At 31.4% G+C, this 18,060-nt stretch overlaps 2 protein-coding genes across 2 annotated transcripts; both read right to left on the bottom strand.

The window, feature by feature from the left end:
• Positions 1–689: 689 nt before the first annotated feature.
• LOC123197757 (nucleolar complex protein 3 homolog) lies at positions 690–7,308 on the bottom strand. The gene is made up of 13 exons (XM_044612135.1): positions 7,106–7,308; positions 6,620–6,789; positions 6,308–6,507; positions 5,655–5,863; positions 5,443–5,545; positions 4,529–4,692; positions 3,916–4,054; positions 3,399–3,575; positions 3,172–3,308; positions 1,988–2,317; positions 1,654–1,793; positions 1,480–1,577; positions 690–1,368 (listed from the first exon to the last, which is right to left on the bottom strand). Exons 1-13 carry the CDS (start codon positions 7,300–7,302, stop codon positions 877–879), a joined length of 2,556 nt encoding a protein of 851 aa, XP_044468070.1. The 5' UTR covers positions 7,303–7,308; the 3' UTR covers positions 690–876.
• Positions 7,309–16,011: 8,703 nt separating this feature from the next.
• LOC123198164 lies at positions 16,012–17,546 on the bottom strand. The gene is made up of 2 exons (XM_044612799.1): positions 17,245–17,546; positions 16,012–16,889 (listed from the first exon to the last, which is right to left on the bottom strand). The coding sequence occupies exons 1-2, from the start codon at positions 17,530–17,532 to the stop codon at positions 16,320–16,322; spliced, it is 858 nt and encodes a 285-aa protein (XP_044468734.1). The 5' UTR covers positions 17,533–17,546; the 3' UTR covers positions 16,012–16,319.
• Positions 17,547–18,060: the final 514 nt, after the last annotated feature.

Below are 18,060 nucleotides of genomic sequence, written 5' to 3'. Positions count from 1 at the left end.
AAATAACAAAAGGGGTGCAGAAGAGAATAGTTAGGCTAGCTGTTTACAGCATATAAATCATAAGCCAACCATATAGCTAAGTCAGCATACATTAAATTTCAGAGATTTTGACGCGGCTTCCATTAAATTGTGGGATTCCAGGAATCAAATTTATTAACTTAATTAATATTTAATTCAATATAATTAATTTTTCAATCAAGTAACTAGTTATGTTTTTTCTTCTATATATTCAAATATTAATGTATGTGCTTTTTGTAATTTTCTAATCCAAATTAGAAAACCTTCCATTCCCAACATTAGAGCTCGAAGACCCAATTTCGACTCTATACACATGTAAATAAACTTGAGTAAATATAATAATACCTCATAATATATCTATATTAAAATAAGATGTCCTAATGATATGTTACTAGACTATTTTCCTTGGAATTTACCAACTGCACAGTCGTTGGACTTTGAGTGATTCATCGTTAAAAAAAAAATTACGAAGGATTAGACAATCTTTACGCAATGGGAGTCGGAGTTACTTTCCTATTGAGTCCAAGTTAGGGACGAAACCAGTGACACTAAACCTACAAAAGTGTGTATGTAAAGTTAAACTCCAAGGGTGGGTGCATTTGGAGTGCAACACAAACAGTTCCGCCATGGCAGACCTCTAACCCTAAATTCAATTAGAATGATGGACGATCTGAAAGAAGCATGTGAATGTGGGATATCAGTCACATGCAAGCCATAGAGTTATAAATAAACTGACATCAATCAATACAGCTATTCAGATTCTATAAGTCCATGAATATGAAACATCAATTAATACAGCTATTCTCAGTAAACAATCAAAATTTTATGGGTAGAAGAAACATAAGCAGTAAACTATCATCAAATTTTCTTTCTCTTGATTTTTGTTTTTCCTGCCTTCTTTTTCTTCTTATATTCTTCATATAAATTAAGGGATAAAGTAACTTGATCTAACTCACCTCTTAATTGCTCGTTTTCTTTGATGTCACGGAGAACTGTGAAGTGCTTACCAAGTTTCTTGTTCACCTCATCTTCGTTGATTGAATTTGATGCATCTGAAGTTGAGTTGGTATCAGCCAATATGGAAGACTCTTTTGCTCTTTTCCTCTTGTTATTTGATTTTCGGATGTCACTTTTTGGGTTAAACGACTCCCGTTCAAGTGAAAATTCTGTAAAAGCTTGTTGAGGAGAGAGTGTTTGATATATCTGGTTTGGGGCAGTGTTCATGTTTGAAATGCCTGAAGCCATGGTTGATATAGCTGGATGGTAATGTTTTGACAGAAGGTTGAGCTCCCAGAGGACCGAAGCAAGAGCACCGCTTAAATTTGGGTCTGTGGCATAGGGCTGATATTTCTGAACATCAAAAACAGCTATATGTTAAATCTGCAGTACATTAGCAGGAGTGGCATCCACAAGCAGTACTTCGAAAAAAGCAAAAGTCCACAGGTTAGAATGAGAGCTTACTGCAATAGAACCTGAAACTGAGCCACCTCCGGCATCATTTTCCAGTAGGTTCCGGCATTTTACATTCTTCTGAAGAAGATTCTTCAAAGTAACCAAGGCTGCATCAGTCTCAGAAAGTTAGCCACATAATGAAGTACCTGAAAAATTAGTAAATATTGCAAATAAAGAGCGTACCGGCCATGGCTTCTGCTGAGCCAATGCTTAACGAGAAAGTTGCCAATCGTTTTACAAATGCAGCAGCTTTTTGCATGTCATGTTGTCTATCATCACATAACATAATCTTCAACGCTTCAGCTAACACTTCGCCTTGATCTCTGATAAACAAACACATTAAAAAATACTGAAATTTATTGACTATAAAACCACAATTCTATGACCTTGCCAACAAAACTATGAGGGAAAAACACAACAGTCACTAACAACTACAATGAAAACAATGATAATTGAACAACTTAGAAGTATTAACATTTCTGTAACTTCAATTTATATACAAAATGGTAGAACTAACCTTCCAGGTCTGTAATGAAGAACTAGATTGTAAAGCTGCACAAAGAAGTCCTGTAAATCAACATTTAGGGCATAAAGATTATTTCTCATTACTTTAAAAGCAACAATGCAGCATCGCAGGCGTTCAGACACAGTCAAATTTTCCAAGCATTTTTGGGATGAATTGTCTTGGCTGCTACCTCCACCAGCAAGCTTTTTCAGATAGTTCATAAGATCACCAATATAGTCTAAATCAATTAGATGAGAGAACTTTCCTAATCCATTCAGACATGGAGCAAGCAGTGGGTGGGCCCCAGATGCACTGGTGGGTGAATTAGCATTTGTGTCAGAACTGGGCAATAACAAGAGATAATTAATCGACCAGATACACACAATTATGAATTTTTGGAAAAGGTAAAGTATTCAAGTAAAAAATGAATGCCTAAAACTGTTCTGATAATCATACAATTAACAAACAAGCTCAAATTCTTCAACACTCTATTTCTATCATCTTAAGAATCTTCTAGGCTTCTTTTAAACTCTCCAAAACATAAAAGAAACGTTACAATCATGAATCATCCAGCCTTGCACACCCCAGTATTAGAATCTTTTCTTACTATTCCGATGCCACTTTAAAACAAACTAGTTACTATTAACAAACCATTACTTTCATAACGTGTAATATGCTTGATTTCATGTCTAAATCTCACCAGATTAGTTTTCATTCACACACAAAGAAAATGCTAAGTTGCCACACTATCTACAGGACTACTGGAAGAAGCCAACAAGAAAGCTTATAAAGAACAACTCACACCAAACAATTAACTGCAACAAATATCAATGATAAAAAAAATCAGATGTAACACCCAAAGACAATGTATAAGAAAAAATATATTCAGACTCCTAAAGAAGAATTTTTAATCCTAGACCATATGCAAGATACACAAAAATACCAAATAATTACAGAAATAATGTTCAAGAGAGATTTTGGAATCTATCCACAACAGACTATAAACTGAATAAAACAAGATATTAAATGACTAAAGAACATAAAAAATCATATGAGCTACAAGCCAAGTGAATGATTCTGTGAACAAGCATCTGCTAACACCCCATCCAACCAGATTGCAAGATGGTGCATCTTTATTAGAGTTCGAAACATCCCTGACCCAACCCTGCTATTCATTTTATATCTTGGAAACACACCTGGCTGCAGTGGAGTTCATGGTATGTTTCAAAATACGAAAATATGTCTCAAACACAGCAGAGAGTGTCTCTGATTGCATCTTTATCTTTTCCATAACATCTGGGGCGAGAGAAGCAGACTTATAATCAGCAGAAACCTGTGTGGAGGATTAAGAACATTAATACCACAACTATAATGAACAAAATAGGTAACAACAAGCAATTGATGTTCTAGAAAGAATAATTACCTCCTCTCTTGTCTTGGCCATCAATTCTTTCTTACTTTTCTTTCTATCATTTTCTGGTAATTTACTTGGCTCTTCAACATTCTTTCTTTTTTTATTTTTCTTGTGTTTAGCTTTATTATCCCTGTCTTGTACTTCCGCCCTCCGAAGATCTTCATCAAATGATAAAGACATAAGCACCTGAAGAAGAATTGAAAAGGAAACATGCAGATTAATGGAAGGGAGTGAAAGAGAAAGTTAAAAGAGGAATTTTTTTCCTTCCAAAAAAAATTAGCTGTAAAATATAAACTTCTAATATTGCAAATTAATTGGACTAACACAAATCAGGAAATTATCCATATCAAATCAATGCTGTACCAGCAGACTGCCCAAGAACAACACAATGTAATAAATAGTGATTAATTTTTATAAGTGTATTCTAAAACAACATAACCTAGTTATAAACCAAGCTGAGTGAAAAATTTGAATCCACTACGTACAAATAAATTGAGAAAAACACAAAAACACAAAAACCTCATACCTCAACGAAATCAGGATGCAATTGACAATTATTAACTTTCACATGGTCTGCAATCAATCGAACAGCCTCCACAGTAGCTTCACCACCATGCTTTCCCTCATTAGCAAAAAGTGACTTGATTGTAGCATAACAAAGTGTCCTGAAAACAAGAAACAGAGAATTAAATATGAAAAGTACTCAGGATTTTTAAAGCTAAAAAAATTTACAGTCAACCATACATTGTATTTGAGATGCATCCATAAGGTAACACTAAGAACCAATTACTGCTGAGTGATCAAAGAGATAGGTGATTACTACGTAATAGATATTTGAGTGATGAACAGAGGCCAATACAGAATTATCAACAAAGATTGGTAGTAGGCAAACTTTAGAACACGTTTGACTATAAAAAGGATAGGAAATAATGATTAAAATGAGTCATAAGCTCGTTGAAGAAATATCATTACGGAAAGAGAATAATATAGGTTTTGTACCACAAGATGATTTTATTTAGACCACAATTAAATTATAACATTCTTTCAATTTCCAATTCAAGGCTTTCTTTCAAATCCAAAATTGGATTATCCGAAAAGATTTCGAAAATGTAAGAGCAAGAGCATAAATGTAGCAGAACCTCACAACATCATCATGGGAGGCCAGGTTTCTGACAACAACCTCCAACAAGCTTTCACGACAGTTAAAGTGTGGAACTGAATCAAGCAAATTGCAAATACAGCGAACAACCACATGGTGAAACACCGATTGCTTCTCTGATGCAATTAACTTCTGCAGATATCCCTGAAATGGGAATCCAATATATAAAACTTTAATCCACACTTGACCATATTGACCTCACAGCATAATCTACCAAAATGGTCATAGCAGCAAGAAAAAGAATAAGATGCAGGGCAAACAATCTGATCTCATCATTGGAGGTGCATATTTTATCAACTGCTTTTTAGTGTCTGTATGAGATGGGTATAACAAACAGAAAAAATTGAGACAAGCCTATCAATTTGCACTAAGATATCTTTACTACTCAAAATAAAAGAGAAAATTTAGGCTGCAACATACTGATCCAGGAATCATCAGTTTCAGATTAAAAAGGTAAGTGAAACAAGCTAAACCAACTCACAGGCCTCTACATTTACTGTATTCATACAAATCACTTACATTAAAAATGAAATAAAATCCAAATTTTGCATAAGCTTCCTACTCTCCTCACATACCATTGTTATACAACACTCAACTTTTACTTTTGCTTACAAATTTATCTATATATGAGCATGTGCGTGCCTAGGATGCAAAAAAGTATGTTTTTTTTAAACTTTCTTATACTCTTAAGCAGCTAAATAGAGAAATGCTAGAGCTTACACTGACTAAACTTACAGTTCATTCAGGAGAACAATCTCATATAGCATAGTATGAATCACACATAAGTGGATCAGATGTACAAAACAAATGCCACGTCAAGTATCAAAATAAGAACTGCCATTGAGACTCCTAACAAAAATAACAATTTTCACTATAAGCCACAACTACTCAGACCTTGTACACAGATAGAAGTGTTGATTCATACAACCTCATCTTCTTAACATCCTTGGAAATCTTCATCTCTAGCTCCTTTTCAGTAGGAAGCCTAATCCGGTAGCTGTCATACAAATGAAGAAGAGTAAAAGACATAAACTACAGCAAAGAGACAAAAATGATTGGTCATAGAAGTATCAAAGGAGCATTGCAAAATCAAATAGGAGTCCTACCCAGGAATAATGTCTTTAAAAACAGCCAACAATGAAAGAAATCCAAGTTTGGCAATAGAAGGATTATCATCTCTAGCAATTTGTAACATCTCTTTCAACGATTTAATATTGGACTCTGGATCTGCAAGCAGAGCAATTCCAAGCTCTGCAAGTTTGTGCTTCTTACTTTCAAACGCTTCTTCAGCCGTGAGATCTTTTTTCACTTCAGCCTAAACAGACAAAAAGGTTCTGTTATTAGAACACAGAATACAAGAGTGAAAGATAACATGGTCTTATCCACCACAAAGAAAATAGTTTGAGTTTAATATTCCCAAAAACAACAATATTAACAAAATAAAAAACTTCAGACAAAAGATACACGTCCAGATGAGAAGTAAGAGAACACTGATAGTAAATGATGAAGCAGACAACTTCTGAATGACAATATTAAGGATACAAGATATTAAAGGGATTGAAAACCTTCTATCATATGAAAAAGTGCCCAGGTCACTAGAAAAAAATATAGAATAATAGTTATACACCCTCGACAAATAAAAAATCAGCATGAAAAAGTTATAAACAAACACTCACATCAAAATACAGTGATGTATAATATAGTCCAAAATTCTCAGTTAGATCAACTTATAAAGAAAATTAGTAACATTTCAAAGTACCAGCACAGCAGCTTGGGGGGCTTCCTCTGCTTCTTTGGTTTCAGTCAACTCCTTCCCTTGTTTCTTCGCCTCTTTCCTAATTTTTTTAAGCTTAGCTCTCCTTTCAGCTTTTGTCAGCTTAACTATTCCTTTATCCGCACCATCATCCTTTTCATCCTCCTCAGCTTCCTTTTCAACTTCACCATTCGTCGTCTTAGGTACTGCATCACATTATCAATAACACAAACCATTCATTATTTCCACAATCAATACACGTGATCAAACTGTGAAAACAGCCAACCTGGCAAAAGGGAGCAATGAAAAGTTCAATACATGTTCGATAGTAGAGTTTTCCATCCAAAGTCTTGACCGGAAGGGCATCAACAGGATCAATTTTAACCCCGCTATCCTCTTTTTCCTTCTCCACTGACTTCTTTCGTAAACGCTTCTCATATATAGCCTCTAAAGCATCTTCCTTCACATCCGCAACACGTGTCACATGCCTAATCACCCATAAACACAACATTATAACTCTAAAAACACAATCTTACAATAGCATGACCGATCCAACAACTTATAAACAAATGCATAGAACAACATCACATTAGTAACATTTAACGTCGATTAAAAACAAATATTCATACTAATATAGCAGGACTGATCCAGTAATATCATCAATCGACATAACCAATTACACAAAGCACAAAACGTAATTCGACATTAAACATTTCAATAATAAACAGTAATCACTAGATAAAACGACAACGTATAATGTTAAGAATGAATTGCAAAGAAGCAACGAATCGATGAAATAAGTACTTGGTGATGGACTGAGTGTCTAAGCGCGAAACGAAGCCAGCGTAGTCACGATTTTCGTTAACGAATTCTAAGTCTTCATCGGAAATCTCAATTTCGTCCTCCGATACCTCAGGCGGGAGGTCTGGTGGAAGCACGACCTTCTGCTTCTTCTTCCCCATTAGACTCCTCCGCGTTCCAGTACAAAGCAAGGGCTTCATTTCTAGGTTTAGGGTTTTAAGATGAAGCAGAATTTGGGAGATTCTTTTGGGCCCAAATGGATGAGGCCCAACAAAAGAACACAAATGGGCATGATTTACTAAGTAGCCCTACTGACTGTAACTAGCATATCTTTCAAAATGGGCCATTTCGTCTGGCCTCAACCATGTCTTCTATTAAATTGTGAAAAATCCGCTTTAGCCCCTCTTTCTTCGATGTTTGTATAATTTGAATAAAATTATATGTACAAATAATAAAATTAATCTATATATAAATGGTAATATATTATTATATAATTAAATTTTACTTTATTTATAATTTAAAATCACTCAATCACATAATAATATATCATTATTTATACTCATAAAAGAATTCATCTAATAGAAACAGAACTTATAAATAAAAGTTTACATAATACAATCAGCTTTTAAGTATAAATATGTATACAATACATGTCTCGCCAATTTAAATTTGGGTTAACTCAAGTTTTGATCAGCTTGAAAATGAGTTTGAACTCATCCGACCCCCCCCAAAACTAGTTTGAGTTCGATTAAACTTTAGAGTAGTTAAACTCGAGTTTAGTATCAAATCAAACTCGAATTGAGCTCAGCTCAATATTGTAAACTAACTAAAATCAAATTTAAACGATATTATTTTGATATTTATTAGTTAAAATAATATTATTTTAATCAATTCAAATCAAACATTTATTGGCTAGTGTGTCATACATCCTCAAGCTTGAAAATACAAAATTCATAGGCTCCAACTCAAGTTTCCGAATGTTAAGCTAGTCTGAATTAAGTTAACAAATAAGCTCAACCCAATCCTACATTAGACTAATAATATCAACATTAACAGAATTAATATTTTAAAACTAATCTTTTATCATATGATATTCACATGATAAATGAATTGATTTGATCCAATTGAACTACAATTCGACACAATTTATCATTCAATATTGAATAAATTCACACCCATAATTGAAAAGAGTTTTAGCCGTAACCAATACCAGATTTCATGCTACATTTATGGATACATACCTATCAAGTATCTAATGAATGAATCTATCGTCAACACATAAGCTGCCCAACCAAACCCTAATTTCTATTTTACATAATTAATGCACGGGCACTCGTACAGTAATTAATTAACTAATTTATTATTTGACCCCCTAATTAACAAGAAAAGTAATTGAATACCCACAAAATTAAGTTGACCTTAATTAAAGCCTTTATAATCACATTACCAATCCCTTTCATAATTCCAATGGGCTATACATACACTTCCCTGGTTTCCACCTTTATCAAATTTTATTCGTTATTTGTCTATTTCTAATATTTAATATCACCGGGGGTATCGAGTTATATTGGATCAACTACATTTGAATCTGGTGAATCACATCTAGTTAAATTATTTTGATAACGTTAGTATGTTGTGATTGATGGAACTCAATTAAAGCAATTCTTAAGTTTGGCTTGATCCTTAAGCTTAGTTTGAAGTTGTGACTCAAAATTTTTTACTCGAGTTTATAGTTTAATGATAAAACGATATCATTTTATCTAATAATAAACAAAATAATATTATTTTAATAATTATTTGATATAATTTGAATTGAATCATGAGTTAAACTTGAACAAAATTGAGTTATCGCTCAACTTGTAATTTAATCTGAATTAAACTCTCTCTTATTTGAGTTTAATTTGGTTTTAAATGTTAATTAATTTTTTCAACTTGAATTTAATTTAAATATATTCGAATTAAATTAAATCAAACTAAATTGAGTCAATTTTTGAGAGTAAGTGAACTCGATTTAGATTCAATTCTAATGATATCGTGTGATGGATGCTGAAAACAAGAGTATATATATTATAAATATATGCATGCATGGATGGGACCATGAAGATGTACATGGATAAATAATTTAATGCAATGTTTAACATTCAACTTCTAAATAGAACAGTTGATTGTGATGGAAGCATAAGATATATTGATTTATTGCGCCATTAATGCTGGAGGTTTTTTGTGGTTGAACTAATTTTGATGATGACGATGGTGACCAGTCAAACTTCTATTGGGCTTTCGTTAGGTCCTGATTTTAATTCCCTCCTAACTCAACTCTCTCGCATCTCCCTGTATTATTATTTATAGGGGTAATTGGACATGGATGTGAGTTGCAGCAAATATATAATATTCGGTTTAAACTTATTTGAGCTAGTATTTAATATTATTAAAGGATTATCGATTGATACGAAACAACATACTTTGATACGAACACCAATACAATCTGTTTTGTGTTTTTGATATGAAACAATATATTTTATGTGGCTTTCACTTAACTAATTGACTTGACATTATCTGTTTCGATCCGAAGCAATGAGACAATTATATACAACTCATGTTTGGGTTATGAAGCTTCAGACCGAACATGATCCTTTTTCATAATCAAGTTGACATAAACATATATGACATGTTTACTATTTATACCAAAATACTCAATTTGAACCGACTTCTTAAATCTAGATTGACAAGCTAAAAGTAGAGCTTGAGCTGATTGGAATGGTAAACAATGACATCAAAAAGGATGATGAGCCACTAGAGAAAGAGAAGAAGAAAAATAAACTTTGGAGAAGAAGCTAGATGTGAAGAAGAATTGTTAAAAAAAAAAAAAAGAGCTACAAGAGAAAATTACCAATAGACCCTTAAACTCAAATCAAACATAAATTCAAGTTCAAATTAGTTCGATTCGAAATCACCCTTACCACTAATTTTCTTCTCTACTTCACCTCCTTACATTTCAATGTTGTTATTCTATCTTTATCGCCTACATTTGTGTATGGTCATGTTCCATATGACATTATTGAGTGCACTAGGTAATTATTATAAAATAAATTGAATTAAATATTTAATACATAGTTTCATTATCCGTACTGCATAAATAATGAATAAGCAAGTAAATTGCGATCATGGTGAATGGTTTCAAGATACATTTATTTACCATGATCACAATTCATTAATTTGTAAATAATTCAATTATATTAATAACCTAATTAATACAATTGAATCATGTATATTTATTCTTAATTAAATGTAAACAATACAACTATATGCACCCATTTGAGTATCCACTCCATAGTTTTAAAAATTAGATTGAATCGATCGATCAAACCAGTTGAATTGGGATTCATTAAGCAAAATAGTTTTAATTCGTTTAAAAACTGTTCTTAAAATTAAATCATTTTAGACCAAATTAAACTTTTTGAATCACTCAGTTAGACTGGGTTAACTTAGTCAAAATAAAAAATAATTTTTTTTTATAAAAATTTCATTATTAATTTAACCCAATGCCTTACCTATTGATTTTGAACATATATAACATCAAACTAAGTTTATTTTAAAATCAAAATATTTCAAATTATATATTTAATAATAAATTATACATAATTATTTTAAATAGTTAACTAATTTAATCACTAATTAACCAGTTTGACTATCGATTAAATTAGACTGTCCACTCTATCGGTTCGATTCTGAAAACATTAACCCGATTTATTAATTATCTAAATAATGTATCATCATCTAATTAGAGAATTTTAAATTAAGAATAAAATAACACTTAATTACATAATATTATATCATTGATATCTTCTTTTCAGCTACTCGTTGAAGAAGTTCAATGAATAATTCTTGGAAGTCTTAGTTTTCATGTAATTAACGAATTGAATTGACTAAATCTCTCAAGAAATTACTTTTTTGAACCATTTATTTAACTATAATACATAGTGCAAAGCGTGCATGGACTATGGATAGGATATAGTTTTCAACTTATTTAATATACTTGGTTTACATTACAAGGAACCGTAGCAAAGTCTAACCACCAAACCAACCAAACCAACTAACTGGTGAGATCCATTCACTTCATTAAGAGTATATAGGAAGATATTAATGAATATATTCAAGTCTATTTGTAAGAGTGTAGAGTGGTACCTAAGTCTTTAAACTCTATGCTTGAGATTTATGACTTAAATTGGGATGACAATTTGACTCTTGTGATGGGATTTTCTGATAGGAACGAAAAGAACTAAGATCTTTGTGATTTGAGATGAGGCGGGAATAGAGATTGAAATATTCCTAACTTGTTCCTATCTCAATTTCTCCCTTTTTTCATATATCTTTTACATTCTTAAATCATGAGTTACCATTAAAAATTTTGAACTATTATGAATACACTTTATTATTCTATTATTTTTCCGTCGGATAGATAGGAAAAGGGAAAGGGATTTTTCCTGTGGGAATAAGGAGGGGAAGAAAGGGGGAAATTTTCCATTAAAAAAGGAAGAAAATTCCTCTTCATCTTCATATAAAAGATAAGATGCAAATGAAAATAGATCTCTCATATAAAGACAAGAACAAAGATTAGAGTATTCAATCTTATCTCGGTTTGTGATCATCCTCAGACTTAACTAGTTATTCTATCCGTGATGGGATAAGACACTGGTTCTATGCCATATGTGGTTGAGTTGAAATTGCAATTCTCTATCAATCGGCTCATATGTAATAACTTTACAATTTCAATAAATAAAAACCCAAAAATTAATTTAACAAGAAAGCTATTTCCATGATAGATCCATCTAAAAATAATCAAATAATAATAATTTGACCCAATCACATACTATTTCAACAAGTAATAATCATTTTCTCGGGAAAAAAGAAAGAAAGAAAATTTAAATGCATGATGGTGATATTGAAGATAAAATAATATGAAGGTTGGTAAACAACTTTAAAGACAAAAATTAAAAAAAAAAATTGGCATTAATGAAGGTTAGGTATACAAATTCAATGCCAATTTAAATGCGTTAATAAGGTATAAGAATTAGCAGCAGATAAACATCTGCTTCAACAAAATGTAGGTAAGTGCTCTTTTCATTCATTTATGGACAAAACTCAACTATAATTTAATACATATAATGTCTTTATCTTTATATATTCATTCAATGCCCAACATAAATAATAAATACATTACTTCAACAATTTTGTTTATTATACAGTTTCATTTGTGCTAGGTTGGATTGGATTAGGGTTAACCCAGAGAAAGTCTAATTTGATATCGACTCAAATTTAGAAGAACTAGTTCAAAATTGACAAGATAAAATTCAAAATCGATTCAAATATAATTTAATTTTGGTTAGGGATAGATTTGAGCTAAATTAAGTCCAAGTAAAGGGTTTATTCGAATTCATAATATATAATCTAAGCTTGTTCAAGTTAGCACACAATATCATTAGAGGGCTATCGATAAGGTGAATAGTATCACCAGTGGCAAAGAATTGAACTCGAGATGAATTATTGAGTTAAAGCTCTGACTCCACTTTAGCTTGAGCTAAAGGTGGTTTTAAGCCTAAGTTAAATCAACTTAAATCCACCCTACTTTGGATTCAATCTGAGCCGACTTAGTTTTTGATTTAAAATGAGTCAAACTCAAGCTAGAATAACTCTAATTTAAGTTTGGTTTGATTTGAATTCAATAATGATAAAACTTCTATTTTATCATTTCCAATAACTCTTTTTCTTTTCTGACATTTTCCAATAACTTCTCCAATGACAAATTCTTACTTGAGTTTAAGATCAAACTTAATAACTCAATTCAAATCTGCCCATGTCAATACCCCTCACATTTATGCAGTTTCATTTGCTAGATTGATTTAAAACTTCTGATGATTTTAATTCAATTTATTTGTCGAATTCCAATGCCAGCTTATGTTTTGCGTTCAATTAGAATATTTATGATCTCTTCATATATATAAATATGGATTTTTATTTGTTTCTTTTCAAGAAAAAGAAATTAAAGTCATTAAATGAAGAGAAATCACAATAAGAAATGAATTAAGAGGTAAGCCTTAATGATCAGAACTCCATAACTGGTTGAGATGTAGATATAACTCCACCATTAATGATCCAAAATCTAGCTGGGAAGTTTGCGCAGAAAACAATTGCTACCTTCTTCATTAATTTTTTTTATTGCCATGATCAGTAAGCTATTAAGACATAAGAGCTTTAGGTACTGTTAATAACTGATAAAGATTTTCATTATTTATTTATTTTTTACACTTTTAGAATACACAATGGTCAGTTGGTGGACCATGAACATATTTAGTTAATTATCCTTTTCTCAAGAAGCTTATGAAATTCACAAACCTTCTTTTTTTTGGTTTAAAATAAATTGAAGTCACAGAAATCATTGAAGTATGTGTAGTTTAAAATATATAGTGCCCTTTTGAAGCACTTCAAAATTAACTTGAATGAATGCCTTTTTGGATATGGAAGTGCTTTTTATATCTGGAGACAAGAAGACTAAGAAAAAACACTTAGAAAATTTTAGTTAAATAATTCAGCTTGAACCTTCCTTTGATAATACTATTTATCTTATTGGTAATACTACTCATCTTGTCGATGACGTTTTGACAATATCTTTGACCCACTTGAATATGGTTCAAGCTACTTATAATAAATTTAAACTAAACTCGAGTCAGTCTTATTGGCAAGAGCTTGTGACATAAACCAATAAAACCATGTATGTGTACAAACAATAATAATTATACACTTGAGTAAAATAACGATGTATTATTATGTAATTGATTAATTTTAAACTAAAGAAATGTTTAGCGTTTACAAGGGATAAAATGAGAGATAGAGAGAGAAACATTGAATTTCAAAATGAAGTTGATGCATTAATGTCTTTTGAATATTCTTGTGGCGTCAATAACATTGCTAATTCAATTTAATGTTAGGCAATTGTTGAATATCAATGCATAGAGACACTCTTAATAATTTTCACGTATCTATTTTTGACCATCAAAAGTCCATGAATGCATGTCTCCTTATGTAAAATTAGAAGAAAAGTGAAGATCAATTAAATGCTTGGTCCCAAAACTCAAAACTCTTTGATAATTATGGCTCACCCACCTTATTAATGAAGATAACTATTAATGTTTAGAAAGCTAATTCAATAATCAATGCACTATATTAAGGAAAGATTGATATCATAATTAATGAAATGGGGTTAATTTGTAAAACTTAAAACCAATTTGAGAAGGAAAGGTGGTTGAGAAGCTTTAAATTGTGACCATGATGAAATTAATTTCTCATTTACTAAGAGTTAGGTCATTTTAATTAATGAATAGGGCATATTAATTAGCTTCATGGAGAAACCATAAAGCTCTACGTTTGACAACAAAAAAAAAAAATTATTTGTACACAATTTTGAGTATATAAATAATATATTATTATATGATTAAATAATTACGAATTAAAAATAAAATAACATTCAATTATATGGTGATATATTATCTGTATATTCAATTATATATATACAAAACAGTATATACATAATATTGCTCATTTGAGAAAGTGTAGGTGAAAGCAGTTTTCAAACATTTATAGGACACAACCATATTCAGGTCCATCACTATCTCTTTTAAGAGCAATTTGGGGAGATTGAATTTTAAAAGAACACTAAGTACTTGGAAGGATTTAATTATGAAAGATGGCTGAATTGTTGAGCAATTTAATGTTCATGGATGCATGTCACATTCTCAAATTTATTACTTTCCTTCATTAGCATACATTTCTTAGCATTTCCCAATTTTGTTCTCCATTTTTGGTTGGATATTTTGGAATATGTAATTACAATCAATTGATCATCAACACAAATTCATCTAGCTCAATCTGTCTTACCTCTCATAATTTTACCCTAATAAAACCTAATTCAAAAAAATCGTAAATTAGACATGCGTATTATATTATTTATGCATAAAGTAACAATTTTTTATCGAATAATTAATAAAAGATAATATATTGGTCTCATGTAGGTTTTTGCTTCAACTAATGCACACAATGCTACTCTCGTAATTCATTTGTCCTTGATCTCAATAGAAAAACCCGTAAAAGTAGATAGATGTGTCACATTATTTATATGAAAATCAACAATATTCAACCTTATAAGAAATTGTTATCCTCAAAAAAAAAAAAAAATCATTGAAAAATAAGAATAATTATTAGAGAAGAAGAATTATCATCATCGGCAAATAACTTTTTCAATGCAACAACGCCAACACAAATAAAGGTTTTGAGCCAAATTAAACATTGATATGAGATCAAACAACTTGAATAAAATCCACCTTTACTCTCTAGAATTGATCATAATACAGAGTTGATACCTAAAGTAAGGTGTTTTCATTGAACTCCATACATGATGCATCTGCCTCATGTAATTTCTTTCCTCACAAGAGTTAAAGATTTTACTTTTAGAGTTTTTACTTTTAGAGTTCCAATGCAACAAATAAGATGATACATGTCTCCCACGTAAGTATTAAAATAGTTTTGACTGAAGTGTTGTATTATAATAATAAATACAAATAAACTATTATATGCCAACATTTGGTATGATTTTGATAACTTCTATCAGGCTACTACCAACTACCAAATACCAACTATCTTATTTGTTATTGACATTATTGACTACACAAAATGTATGTTGAAATAGAGGCTGAATTTGGCATCACAGCTGAAAAAAAAAATAGTAAACTCAACCATCTCCCATATCTTCTAAGCTTCAAGAAATTGCAGAAGTGTCAATCAATGAATAAGCTAGCTTCAACATTCATAAAAAGAGCATTCAATGCAATATTGAATTGAAGAGACAAAGAAAAAAATAAAATAAAAACCATTTCTTCTCATTTTTAGATCATTCAATTTACACATACATACTTAAAATTCTCTTTGGCTAATAATTTTTTTCTATTTTTTCAAAATTAAAATTAATTAATCTATCATATACAAAATCAAAAACATTAATTGAATAAATTCAAACCTTTCTTCAGCCTATCTCACATAGATAGTAGAATCATCCTTCAGTTGAATCTAAGAAACAGGTGAAAACTCTAGGTTTAACTGTGAGAGATTCAAACTTATGTCCTATTAGGTGATACATCTTTACTATTCAAGCTACTAGTTGGAGGCCTCACATAGATATATTGAGATCAATTTTAGGCTTCTTCATGGCAGGCAGTGGAACAATTGAATTGCATCTTGGGCATTTAGGGTTGTTCTTCATTATCAACACATAACATAGGCAACCGGGGCAGCCGACTGCCACCGGGGAAGATATCGAACAAGCTAAAAACTTATTTTCTTCCATTATTAAATCTTCTTCTTTGTCTTTTGAATCTCTGATGGATGATGAAGATGATGAATATGAAGGCGATAAGGGCAACGGCGGATTCCGCATGGAGGATAATCGCTTCTTTTGAGGCTCCTTCTTCGCTCTTTCTAAAGCGGATTTTACTTTGTCGAGTGTGCAGACGCTCTGGTAAATATTATTGGTTGATGATGAAGATTGCGAGGAAGATGACACCAGTTTCAACTCCAATGAGGACTCGTCGAAAAAATTTAACAAGGGTTTTGACGACGGCGACGGCGGGAAGTTTAAATCTTGAAGCTTTGGAACTGTTTGATTGGATTGCTGATGCTTGTAATCTGATGATGATGACGATGATGGTGAATTGCATCTTTGTAAATACACCTTTCCTGACTGAATAAATACAGAATTTAAAGATGATCAGAATTTCACAGCTAATTTTCCTGTAGTTTCTCTTCAACCAAACAGAAAATTCAGGAACAAAACATTTGAAAAGAATACCCTTTAATGAATATTTTTTTTTCCGCCAAACACATTAAATCTGGGGTATAGTGATTAAAACCGTATCGATAATTTAAGGTTTCGAGGTTTTCACAGAAAGATTATCCTAATCGAACCTAACCTTTTACAAGATGTCGTTTTGCTTAACCACTCAAAATAAGTTTCTTCAAAAGGAACCCTGTTTTCTTTTCATTTCCAATGAAATTTCTAAAGAAACAAACAGACCCAGATGAGAAAATGAATTTACCTTCAAGTCTAAACGCTTTTCCCAGCCACTGGGGACCTGCAAGTCGAGGTCCAATTCTTGAAACTCGTTGTTTATAGAGTGATCACTTGCAGAGCCGCCGCTACCACCAAGCAAGTCCTGGGTGATCAGCGACGACATCGTTGTCTTTGAGTCGTTTCCAGCCGTCCGATCACCCTTGTAGCGGTTGAGTACTCGAACCAGAGAGCTAACATCAGCAGCCATAACAAAAAGCTTCTTCTTCTTCTTCTTCTTCGTTAAGACAGAGAGAAACAAAGAGTTCGATTGCATAATAAATAGAGTGATAAATATATGTAGTCCGTTATAAATTGAAAAGATATAATTAATATTTCTTTTTAATTTAATTGATAAATAAAATTGTTTAATTTGGATTTTTATTAATGGTTTCATTAATTATTGGTTATTTATTTATGGTAATTAAGTATAATAGTTTAGAGAAAATTTTGGGGAAAGGGAATGGTGGCATTAATTGCTTGGAAATACAAGTAGACTTCTTTACCCCTTCATTTATTTAATTTTTTAAATTAATTTACGTTATATATTTCTCTCTTTTTCGAAAATTTTATAAGGTAAAATAATAATAATTATTATAATTATGAAATATTTGGTAAAATGGATGCCTCTTTCAAGGCAATTCATCTTCACGATCGTTAGGTCATTTTCCAATTAAGTTTGCATAAGAAATTTTTTTTTTTTTTTTTGTAGATTCTTCATTTTTTCAACATCATTGAACCGATCAACTTAAATTAATTAAGTCAATTTGAACATAAACCAATTGTTTTGAAGTTAAAATAAAAT

This window comes from Mangifera indica, chromosome 15 (assembly GCF_011075055.1).
Source record: "Mangifera indica cultivar Alphonso chromosome 15, CATAS_Mindica_2.1, whole genome shotgun sequence".
In the NCBI taxonomy this organism is placed as follows: domain Eukaryota; kingdom Viridiplantae; phylum Streptophyta; class Magnoliopsida; order Sapindales; family Anacardiaceae; genus Mangifera; species Mangifera indica.
The sequence above is the reverse complement of the archived record's forward strand: the minus strand, read 5'-3'. Positions and strand labels throughout refer to the sequence as shown.

Excerpts from the sequence above, each read along its gene's own strand:
- LOC123198164 (XM_044612799.1), bottom strand. The coding sequence starts at position 17,532 with ATGCAATCGAACTCTTTGTTTCTCTCTGTCTTAACGAAGAAGAAGAAG. Across the intron at positions 16,890-17,244 it reads AAAAGCGTTTAGACTTGAAG|TCAGGAAAGGTGTATTTACA; the intron begins GTAAATTCATTT and ends GTATTTATTCAG.
- LOC123197757 (XM_044612135.1), bottom strand. The coding sequence starts at position 7,302 with ATGAAGCCCTTGCTTTGTACTGGAACGCGGAGGAGTCTAATGGGGAAG. Across the intron at positions 5,546-5,654 it reads TTTAAAGACATTATTCCTGG|CTACCGGATTAGGCTTCCTA; the intron begins GTAGGACTCCTA and ends TTTGTATGACAG. Across the intron at positions 1,369-1,479 it reads CAGTTTCAGGTTCTATTGCA|AAATATCAGCCCTATGCCAC; the intron begins GTAAGCTCTCAT and ends TTTGATGTTCAG.